The following is a 12,367-nucleotide window of genomic DNA, read 5'->3' as shown; positions in this document are numbered from 1 at the left end:
ATAGGGAGTTAAAAAGGCATTTCTGGAGGCAAAGTGGCATTAAGGGGGTTAAAAGGCATTTCCTAGAGCACTCTGCCTCCAGAAATGCCTTATGCCCCGCATTTAACACTCCCCCGCCACCCCCCAACTTACCGGTGCTTCTGACTCCCCTGTCATGTAGCCGGGGCAGCGTGTAGAACTTACGCTGCAGCCGGAAGGAGGTGTGGCTAGCAGCGGGGGTTGTCTGCATCCATTGCGCAGACCTTCCCCGGCTGTCAGAGATCGGTGCCGCACCGGTGCCGTACCGGTGCCAGGAACTCTGATCTCTGACAGCCGGGGAAGGTCTGCGCGATGGACGCAGACAGCCCACGCTGCTAGCCACACCTCCTTCCAGCTGCAGCGTAAGTTGTCTACGCGAATCGCGTAGACATCTACACGCTGCCCCTGCTACACACCGGGGACTCAGAAGCACCGGTAAGTGGGGCGGGGGGAGGGAGACAGGAGGATCCAGGTCCCCTTCAGCTGCGGGGGATCTGGATCTTAGTCGTCTCATAGTCAGACATATTTGAGTTCTGATTATAAGACGACCCCGATTATAATCGAGCAAATACGGTAGTAGGTGGTTTGCAGGACAGGAAAAAACACAACATACTTGCATTACATTCAAAAGGTTACACCCCAAGTCCCTGAAAACAACTCCTTGGTCCACAATAGACCCATACCTCCCCACAATAGAATCTTAAAAGAACATCCTCCCCCTACACCCTTACCCGCGTTAGTAAGCAATAAACACAAAACACATTCCTAATCCCACCACCTCCCCCAGTCAAACATTGGGAATTTTGGTAGGTGGGTGCAATTTAGGTTAACAATGATCACCTTTTTGCCTCTATATCCACTTTAAAACATGGACCCCTTGGAGCAAATGTGTGCTGTACTAGACAGCCTTTAAACAGAGTTGCAAAGGTGCAAAAGCCTGATCACTACTCATGTACTGTACAGCTGTCTCGTCTGCCACCCCCAGACAAGCTCAGAGACTTGCTGTTTCCACAGAAATGTAAACCTAATTTGAACAGGCCTACCCAAAACCCCTTGCAGTGGTTGCAGCGCTAAAAAATGTCTGTGTCTCTGGGCTTGTCTGGTGGTTGCGGATTATTGCTTAATAATGCCTCTGCTACCCCATTAGTTGTTTTTATTTTGCATAAAAAGAAAGAGTACAGAAAAAGAAAACCAGATATTTCTCCAGGAAGGAAATAAAGAAAGAAAGAAGGTAAGAGGGGGAGCCAAGGCAATCACAAGGAACATGTAGCTTTCACATTCCAGGGGGTGTGCAAATTATGCATAAAGAATCCAGAAGAAGTACCCCATAGACTCTAAGATAGTATTGGTCCCAAAATGTGTGAAGTATTTAGCGCTGAATGAGCCATGTGCTCACAGGTACGAGTGGTGGACAAGGAATACAAGACCTCCTGTAACGAAGGAGGGGACTGATTTTTCTATCTCCTAACAATACAACTTTTCGCTGCCAATAGGACATGTACTAGTAGTTTGCGGCAAGGATAATCCATATCAGGAGGAAGCATATCCAACTAGGCCACTGTAATGGAGGTACGGATCGGATGGAGGCTCCATGGCCAAGGCGAGCAGCAATGGGGAAAGAGGCCATCCCTGTCGTGTGCCATGGTGTCGCTGAGATGCAGCTCCTAAGCTTAAATGGTGTTACATTCTGTGACACCAAAAACCCACCACAGGACACACTGTGACCACTCCAGAGAGCTACTACAAAAGATTTTGCCTCTCGTGAAATAGTGGCGCCCATTAAAAAATAAACAAGAGGGTCTCTTGTAAACTTCCCGTGCAGGTTGAATACAAGTACTGCATTCAACCATGCAAGTGTCACGGGGTCAGGTAGCGAAGGAGGATCCAACTATGCAGATATGTAGACGTAGAGAAGTCCAGTAAACAGTCCGTGATCAAGGGCAACGGCAGGCAGCAAGGTCAAACGTAACCGAGGTCAAGGCAGGCAGATCAGAAGCATAAACGGTTAAACAGGTCCGGGGTCGTAGGCAGGCAGCGCAGAATTGTGGTCAAATAACAGGTAAAGGTCGGTACACAAGGCAATAGAGAAAATGGCAGGGAACAGCACACCCAAAAAGCATAACACTTTGAACGGGTAAAGACAGTGGAAACAAATGGGGCTTAAATAGGAGATGGTACTCACATACAGGCCACGGCGTTGCGTGCGTGGCGTGCATTGCGTCCGTCGCGTGACGTCGTCGCGGCCGAGGCAGACCTACGACGCGTCATACCCGCGGTCCCGGCGGTACGAGGAGGGGACGCGCCTGCATGTCCTCGGCGTGCAGGCGCGATCCCGGCCGAGAGTGTGGAGGCAGGGCTGCCCTGCCGACGTCGGGACGCAGCGGAGGCGGAGCAGCGACACTGGCGCGTCCACACGGCGTCGGCGGCAGTGACGGGTGAGCCGCCGCGAACCAGAAAAGGTACATGCCGCGGCGGCGCGCGTGACACCCTGCCGACGTCGGATCGCGGCAGGGGCGGAGCCACGACAACGGCGCGTGCACACGGCGTCGGCTGCAGTGACGGACGAGCCGCCGCGTGCCCCAAAGGTACGTGCCGCTGCGGCGCGCGTGACAGCAAGTCAATGGAGCCCAGCTTTCTAATCACAATGTGATTAGTAAAATATTTGAAATACATTTTTAAAAAATGAAAAAAATAAAAATAGTTAAAATACCGTATTTGCTCGATTATAAGATGACCCTGATTATAAGATGACTCCCCAAAATCTAAATAATTTAGGAAAAAAAGAAAAAGCCTGAATATAAGACTTCCCTATAGGAAAAAAAGTTTTTTTCACTGTGCCCCATGATATGCCTTATACCCCTATATGCCACTCTGGCACATAGGGGGTTAAAAGGCATATCATGGGGCAGAGTGGCATATAGGGGGTTAAAAGGCATTTCTGGAGATTTATATATATATATATAACTGCTAACAGCAATCACACTCCTATCAAGCCCAGGCAGCCAGTACATGCTGGAAACTGGGGATGATAGGAGTGTGATTACAGCCTCCCTATGCCATGCTACCACCCCCCCCTTACACATCCATGCTATCACACACACACACTCATTCACAAACATTTAAATACTCATTCATTCCATTAATCACACATACTTGCTCATAAACCCACCCCCTTACCTGAACTGCAGATCTCTCACATATCTGTAGTACCCATAGATATGTTTGTTTGTTTGTTTGGGGGCTACAAGGTTACATTTGAGAGGTGGACAATTTTTTGGCATCTGGTCAGTTTGACATATGGGGGGTATAAGGGATTTCTGGAGGCAGAGTGGCATATAGGGGTGTATACAGCATATCTATGGGGCAGAGTGGCATATCAGGGAGGCAGAGTGACATATAGGGGGGTATAAGGAGTTTCTGGGGGCAGAGTGTGAATTAATATTTATTAGTAAAACATTTTTCCTATAGGGTAGTATTATATTCAGGCTTTTTCTTTTTTTCCTAAATTAATATTCAAATTTGGGGGGGGTCCTCTTATAATCAGTGTCATCTTATAATCAAGCAAATAGGGTATTTCTGATACAGCAACCTACCATTCTTCTTTTATGATGATAGGTTTACCCAGTTGTGATGGGACGCCATGTACCCCGACTGGGTACACCCGTCAGCTGTTATTTGCTTCCTCCTGGAACCGCAAGGGTTAACCGATTCCAGCACTAGACGATGTGGCCGCACAACCCTAGGCAGATGCAGTCGCCCTGTACCAGGCCCTGTCCAACTTCGCTACTGCGCAATAACTCCTGAACACCTTCTTTGGGCGCTCTGGGTCATTATAGTCCTTTGTATGGACCCAGTCCCTGACACACATTAACATACCAATGCCCTGCCCAGACAGCCTGGCACCAGCAGGCTCAGTAATGTCCGTATAACCCCAAAACGTTGTTTTCGGGCTGATCCGAGGGAGTGACGGTGATCCTGGGGTACCGATGGATAGCCCGGGGTCCCTAGAATATTCTGTCCAAAAAGCGCCACGATCCGCTGTTGGGACCCCGAGCGGTAGCAGTTTAAAGTTTCCCCGGGGCGGACCGTGATATAGACGGGCGTGCATTCCATAACTGTGCCGGCTGAACCCCGCTCTTCTGGAAGTCACAGAAACTGTGGTTCCATAGGAGGCTCCCTCTCCAAACCACACCACCTGTGGGTTAACTCTACAAAACAGAGGATTATGGCCAGGACCCAGTCAGGCAAAAGGATATGTGAGACACTGGTGATACAAAAGGAAAAACAAGAACCACAATAATTAAAACAAACAGATCTTGGCAACCCAGGGTTGTGACACCAGTTTAGTGGTATAATTGGATATTTCATTTCATGGTTGTGAATGATGGACTACTAGACAGTGTTACATAAAATGCTTCGCTCTTAATGTTTATTTAATTTAGAGGATAGTTAACTGTTTTTCAACATTCGTATTAAATGATGTTGGAAGGATGTTCAGTTTTGTCTCCTAAAAAACTATTGTTATTAGCAGGTATTTTTTGTATTTCTTTAGTGCAAAATGATCCCTCAATTTCTCAGTAACAGCCTTTTAGCAATTAAAGTGATTTTCTACTAGGGTTTTTATGCAAAAAGATTTTATTATTTCATCTGTAAAAGTCTGTTCGTATCCTTTACCAAAAGTAACCACATACTTTTGATATCCAGTCTCGGTCCCCAATTTTCAAAGCTGGTTGAAATCTTCCTGCACCTGAAATAAAATGCATAAAAAGTCCTTCCATGTAGTAAGGGTGTTTTCATGTGTAACCTCTGCTGGAGTGCAAAGGATTGACCTGTGTATATTGTGGTTGTAACTAGATATGAGATCAGCCATCTACATATCTGCATGTATTGCACTGTCCCATGAAACTGCTCCATCTGCTTTTACGTTGTTATTCCTTACAAAGTCTTACATTCTTACTTTATTTAAATGTGATTTTACACTGTTTGTTTAGGAATTATTTGCCTTCATCTGTAACTTTTGAGGTACTCGACCAGACTTGAATATACTGCTATACTTTCCTGTTTTGTTCCTCAAAACAACACCCCAGGGATATTTGGGGAGGGGATCTATTAGTCAGAATATATTTTATTCCACTATTGTAGTTTGCAAGGTTGGCCAGCCAATGACCATCTATCTTGAGACACAAGTCATATTCAGAATTAGGCTTGTGTAAGAACTATATTTTTGTTTGCATTATAAAGCTTTTCAATACCGCTAAAACTACCTGCCTACCTAGGATTATAAAGTACTGTATATCTTTTAATAAGGGCTCCATAATGATCAATTGTCATTGGTCTGACTTTCAGGAGTAAAAGGTAATGAGTGTCATAAACAATTTTTTTTTCTTAGGCCGGCCTTCGGCCCTAGAAAGATAACCTTCACTCTTTATCAGGAGATTAAGTTGTTGATAAACATACACTGATTCTCAAGACTGCAAGGTTCAAACATGAACATTTAACATGTATAGTCACAAAGTTTGTTTTTCTCATTGTCCCAGCTCAATATCCATCACTAAATCTGCATTCTCATTTTTTACCAATGATTTCAAATAATTCCCCCCCTACAGATGTCAAGCTCACTGGCCTATAGCTGCGCAACAGAGATTTTGATCCTTTTTTAAATAATGGGCAACGCATTTGCCTTTTGCCAGTCTGATAGCAATATACCTGAACTGAAAGAATCATCAAAGATAAAAATAATAGGTTTAGTTCCTTAAGTACCTTGAGTGTATACAATCTGGCCCTGAGGCATTGTCTTCTTTAACTGTATTTAATTGCATAAGCACTTTTTCCTGTGTGCCAATCCCATCTTTGTTGCAACGGCTCCATAACATCAGCCAGCAGGGGCACAGCCATTCTTCCTTGATCTTACCATAAGGAAAACAAATATTTAAGATATTTGCTTTCTCTTTCCTTCCTTACCAACCAAATTTCCTCTCTTCTTCATTCTCATTACCTCACCCTTTTTTCATTATCCTTACCGTTCTGTTTTTTGCTTTGCCTTTTCTTTGATCCACCTTTTCATTATCCATCTGTTTCTTTATCTCATCTCCACTATTTCTCTTTCACTTTACTCCTCTTTCACTTTACTCCTCTTTCACTTTACTCCTCTTTCACTTTACTCCTCTTTCACTTTATCTCTTCCTTTTTCTTTATCTCATCACTTTTCTTTATCTTTCTCTTTTCTTCCTACATCTACTTTTCATTATCTTTCCCCTTGTCGGGATTCTATCCTGACTGGAGGATAGTTAAACTTTTACCCTTAGATTGCTATGTATATAATAATGTGCTGTGTATTTCTGTTCAGATGTGTTTGGTTATGCTATTACCCTGCCTCCCTCATCTGAAGCCTTGACTACTCACACCTGACCTTATGAACAGGCTTTATATCCCTGCCTCCCAGTAACAGAGTGGTGAGTTCATTAAGTTCTTTGGAACCAAAGTTCATGCCAGACTCTGGATCTGTCTATTGGATTTACCTGCCTGCCTGTTTCCTTTTTAACCAGGACTGCCTTTTGGATTTACCCTTTTGCCAGCCTGTTACCTGTTTGACCTGGGTTGCCTACTGGATATCCCCCTTTTGCTTGCTACCAGTCCCAGACCCTTTTAGATACTTACCTGGACTTTTCTACCTTCATACTCCCCAGCAGTCTGTGTACATGATTTGCCTCCCACTCTGCTGCTTATGGTGAGATGTCTGCTTTGCTTTGTTTAATATACCTATAACCAAACATTCCGCTTGTGTTTGTGAAGAGTGTTTCTATCACTATGTGCTCTTACACTCCTGCGCTCTGGACTCCAACATCCAGATATGATGAGCCTGACACCCCTTTTTTGCCATCTCTCATTAACTCACTCCTTTTCTCTTTCTCATCTCACCCTTTTCTCTTTCTATCTTATCTCTCCTATGTATCTCTATCACTCCTCCTATTTATCTATATCATCTTTCTCTGTATGTCTCCCCTTTGTGCACATCTCTCCTTATTCTAATTTCTCTCTCTCTCTCTCTCTCTCTCTCTCTCTCTCTCCATTTTCTCATCTATTTCTCAGTATATCCTCTTCTCACTATATCTCCTGTTTCTCCTCGTCTTCCCTCTTTTTCATTGTCACCAGTCCAGTCTGCCTCTGGAGAGAGCTGACAGGGTGGTGGTGTCTGGCTGCCTGCCCTCACAGAGAAAGGGCTGTTGATTTCCCAAGCCAGTGCCTCTGTACAGTTCTTGTGTGTGTCTGTTTTTGGAGGTGTCAATGTACATTTTTAGGCTGTGTTTGATGTTAGTTCATGGTGTTAGAATAAGTATGTGGGATATCAGTGTAGAGTAGCTTCTTTACTGCTTGATCCTGCTAGATCGAAATATTTTACATCTATGTAAAAGAATGGGGGGAATGTTCTGCCTGAAGTGCTACTTTGTGTTATTTTGCCTGAACCCATGCCTAGTAAAACAGTGTCCCAATCAGCATTTTGCAAACACATTCACCAAACTATAATAGACATTGGCAGATAGTACACTATATCACTATATGGAAAAAGTATTGGGACACCTAATTTTATGTGATTCCATTCTAAATACATAGACATTAATATCAAGCTGGTCCCCTCAACCATGTCTTTATGGACCTTTTTGTGTACTGGGGCACAGTCATGCTGGAATAGAAAAGGGCCTTCCCCAAAGTGTTCTCACAAAGTTGGAAACAGCATTGTCCAAAATGTCTTGGTATGCTGAAGGGGACATACCAAGACATTTTGGACAATGCTATGCTTGGTTGAATTTGGTGTGGAAGAACTTGACTATACCGCATAGAACCCCAACCTCAACCCCATCTAACATCTTCGGGATGAACTGAAATGGAGATTGCGAGCCAGGCTTTCTAATCCAACATCAATGTCTGACCTCACAAATGCTCTACTGGATGAATGGGCAAGAATTCCCACTGACACATTCCACAATCTTATGGAAGGTCTTCCCAGAAGAGTGGAATCTGATATAGCTGCAAAGGGGGGGGGCAACTTCATATTAATGTAATGTCATCAAAGTTCCTGATGGTTTAATGGTCAGGTTTTCCAATACTTGTCCATATAGTATACATTAAATTGGTACTGTGCTACACATTCACTGATACCACATAGAAAACAATGAGCACAGAGATGATCCAATCAGAGGCAAATGTTGCATTTAGTCCTTGTAATTCTAGACACCTTGGGGCATTATGTGTAATTGCAATTAACAGCTAAAAAAGGGTGGTTTTTTCCCAAGTAGGACCATCCCTGGACTTCCCTGACTGCCAGCACAGACCTCTCCACTAATACTTCCTCATGCTGCTTTCAGAGCAAGCAGACAGCAAAAGAGGAAGTATTAGTGGGCAAACACACACTTACACCTCCTACACACTGATTATGAGGGAAAAGCTTAATATGGTGACATTGTATGTCTCAATATTTTATTAAATGTTCAGTTTGGTTTTAATCTCTGCATTTTTATTTCACAGTTGATTACATCATCATGCAGTTTGGGCGCATAGCTGATGATACTTTTACCATGGACTATAGGTATCCTATGTGCACGGTTCAAGCTTTTGCCATCGCATTATCCAGCTTTGATGGGAAATTAGCATGTGAATAATTGATTGGAACAATAGCTCTTAAATCTACTTTCTTTTTGTGAATGCCCTCACTGATTAAAATTAACATATAATAAAACAAAAATGCATTATTTTGTGTGGTTTATGGAATAGTTAATGAAAACACTGGAGGGTAGGCACAAAGCTGTAGGGTAGTTTGATTGAAAACACATTCCATTTCACAGACTGTACAGATCTCTTTCTTTTAATGACTCAGAATATCGTTCAGTCCCGTATTCTGAATAGTTACAAATGGAAAAAACATGTGCATCAGAGGACTGCATTGGGAGGCGGGTCCCGCCAAAAAACTTGCGGGCGGTCTTGCTGGTGCTGTGGACGGGAGTGGGCGGTCAGGCACTGTACCTGCGGGTCCCGGTAATCCAGCACAGTCCCGCAAGGCTGCCTTTTCGCTGCTCCCTTACAGTGTCTCCTCTCTTGCTCCGCCCAGGAACAAAACGGAGTCACGTGATGTGACATCACTTCCCGTGACTCTGCCTTGTTCCTGGGCGGAGCAAGAGAAGAGACACTGTGAGGGAGCAGCGAGAACGCAGCCTTGCGGGACTGCGCGGGAACTCTGCATTTCAGGTAAGAAGGTGGGCGTGATTGGCCACAAATGTGGCGGGAGCATGCGGGATTGGCCACAAATGTGGCAGGAGCGTGCGGGCTTTTTGGGCCATAAAGTAAAATGTTCCATTTAACATTCCATGGGGCACATCACACATTCCTTAAAGGATACTTTTAAAAGCCTTCCAAACTTGTTGATTTTAAAACCATGAATACAAAATTCGACCCCAGACTTAGATCCTGCAAGGTCTCGAGAAAGCAACCCTCCTGCCGTATACTAACCAATTTGCCCAATCTGCTAGCCTGAGGAGCTAAAAGAGAAATGACAGGGGAAGAGGTTAAAGAGGTGAGAGGATACACCACAGCCATATTATCACAGTGGAACAATAGCTGATGGTTAGCCAACAGCCCGTAAATTTGCTGCTACCAATATAGGGAATAATTCCAACAATGTCAGATTTTTCATTGCGGCCCAAAATCTATGCGCACCAGACACATTTGTAAACAAGTCTATATCGGAGTTACATTCAATGGCACCAAGCCACAGCGGCCTTTTGTAATAAGATTAGGAGAATGACTGCTAAATCGCCTCTGTGGAATTTAGTCATCCTTAGTCATGAGGTGCTTTGATACTGCAGGTTGCTATGGACACCTACAGAAAATGAGCATCATGAGTATGACCCAACAGGCAAAGTTTAATTTTCCCAACAAAGATTGCAGCTTCCGTAAAGTCACTTTCTTAACCCTTCACACTCCAATATCTTGAGGAAGCAAGCCTTGAAGTCTATCTGCCAGCAAATGAAAGGCTATTTTGATTGTTCCTAAAGCTCTTCCTAAAGTTAAGAACAGTGCACAGGACTGTTGTGCCTGCCTCTGTTGCTTCCCCAATCCAGAACAAATGCCCCCTATAAGTTCCAGCACCTCCAAGATCTTCTGGAACATCCCCTCTAATTGAACACAATTTTACCATCCTGATGCAGCAGTAAGAGGCCCCTACACTTCTTAACCATGCAAAAATCCCTCAAAGCTGCTTCCGGGAAAATGACCAAGCCCTCTATTGAACCCAACCTTACCCACACACCCTTACCCAAAACATCAGTCTTAGACTGACAGATCTTGAAATGCGATGTGCGCTCATCGAAGGTCACATCCTCCCACATAACACCTCCTGAACGTCTCTTACTGGGGCTGACACTTGAACCCAATCTCAGAACTCCCTAAACACCCCACATTCCTGTTCAAACAGAGCCCACTCATCTCACACTACCACACTCAGCCAACCCAAGGGCCCATAACTTCACTGGACATGGGGTCCCCTCTTGGTCTGCATAAGGTACAGTAGCTTGAAACTCTGGCCGCTATCATTTCGACCCTCCATCCTTAAATATTCAAAACAGCAGAGAAAAAAACACACAGAGACTAATTGGCCACAGCATTTATTTATGAAATGCCGCAACATTGTCTAGTACTGAAACATTAACAGCATTATATAAAATCTTACACATCTTAAATTCCGTATTTTAAACCAACCAATCGTAACTAATTGTCTATTGACGACAACCAGCCCCGCCAAATACCACCAGTCATTATAAAACTCTGGCAATAAAACACCTTGAATGTAGTAACCATATTAGCTTACATCTAACCCCACAACAGGAATGTAGCACACCCTTATGACAAAAAGTAGATTAAGATCTAAAATAACCTCTGGATCACATCCGCCACGGGCCAACGTGCTTGACCAACTTAAGCATGTTGCCCCTGTCACACCTGAACTGCTCTAGCTACTCCATCGGCCACCTTCAGGCACCAGAGATCTAAACTAATAACATTCAAATGCACGCCATCTCTTCCCAGCATCCAAGAAGGGTCATCCTCAATTTCCTTATGCTTAACCACTATGCCTCTGTTGTAAGCCACAAATCTAGAAATTACTTTAACCCTACGTCTGGCCCTCTCCACCCCTGCTAAGGACCTAGCACCGAACAGCAGCAGGATTATGCAAGACCAAACGAGCATAACGTCTGAAAAAGCTGTGCCTCATCATATCATACTTAATTAACTTACATAGGTCATTACCCCCGGCGTGGATAAGGAGAACGCCTGGTGCCCTGTGGCAACAAGCTTGTCATACCACTCCCAGCGCAGTCCCCTAAAACCCAACCATCTGACCTTGGCCTGTGATGGATCCAAACCTAGGAATCGCCCTTGTGGCCCTTATCCCAGCATGCTGTGCTACCCAGAATATATAGGAGTGTCCCATAATCCACACTAAGCAAACCTCAGAACCTATAAAAATTAGGCCTAATATATCTCCTAAACCGACCCGATTCCCACCTGCCTATGCATTTTATAATTGTCTCACCCAAACCCCTCCTAACTGCCTGAGTTGCAGCTCCAATTCGAAACAAGTGAGATCCATATTCAGCAGGAGATAGGCCTAAACTGCAAAGACATTTTCTAAATACCACTACAAATTAAAATCTGGAGAGGGACCTACCGTCTGCGTGTCGCAACAAAGAACATCACCGCTGGGCCGCAGGTATGCTCACAACGAACCTACTCGACAAAAATTGGATCCCGTAATGGAGAGCAGCTACCCAAAAACCCTTATCCCTCTTATCCGTCTTGGAACGTCTAATCAGAAGCTTGCAACCCTCCTTGCGATTTGATATTATCCGCCACCAACTCACCTATCTGAAATGCGCCAAAAAATGCCAATAAAAAACTTAAATGGAACAACCCTAGTTCAAAACTAGAAGAGCAAATGTGACTAAGGCACCTGCAGATGTGCTCAAGCAGCCGAAATGTGACAGGATGCTGCAAGTCAGGCCTGCTACCACCCCGGTAATAAGCCTTCATGGCCTGAGCTACTAAAAACCTCCTTAGCAATATGCCACCTGGCCTGCAGCTTGAAATAAAAGGCCAATGCCGCCAACTGCCTGTCAATGCCAGATACTGATGACCCCTTGGCAAATTAATTTCCCAGACACCACAACAGCACCACCAACTGCCCCTCCTCAGAACACGGGTTGCCTGTCTCCTCTAAAAGCCCAACCCATTCCTATCATACTGCCCTGTACGATGCCCATGATGCTGAAGCCAAAGACATGCCAATTTGTAGACTCCA

General features: G+C 44.5%; 1 protein-coding gene across 1 annotated transcript in view; it reads left to right on the top strand.

Annotated features, from left to right (window-relative positions):
- LOC149275456 (tubby-related protein 3-like) overlaps nt 1–8,675 on the top strand; it is a 42,585-nt gene extending 33,910 nt beyond the window's left edge. Inside the window, exon 7 of the mRNA XM_089504707.1 lies at nt 8,542–8,675. Coding sequence (XP_089360833.1) covers nt 8,542–8,675 — 134 coding nt within the window. The remainder of the gene's footprint in view (nt 1–8,541) is intronic.
- Nucleotides 8,676–12,367: the final 3,692 nt, after the last annotated feature.

Source organism: Sceloporus occidentalis, unplaced genomic scaffold, assembly GCF_023333645.1.
Source record: "Sceloporus occidentalis isolate IW3139 unplaced genomic scaffold, rSceOcc1.0.p SCAF_286, whole genome shotgun sequence".
In the NCBI taxonomy this organism is placed as follows: Eukaryota; Metazoa; Chordata; class Lepidosauria; order Squamata; family Phrynosomatidae; genus Sceloporus; species Sceloporus occidentalis.
The sequence above is the reverse complement of the archived record's forward strand: the minus strand, read 5'-3'. Positions and strand labels throughout refer to the sequence as shown.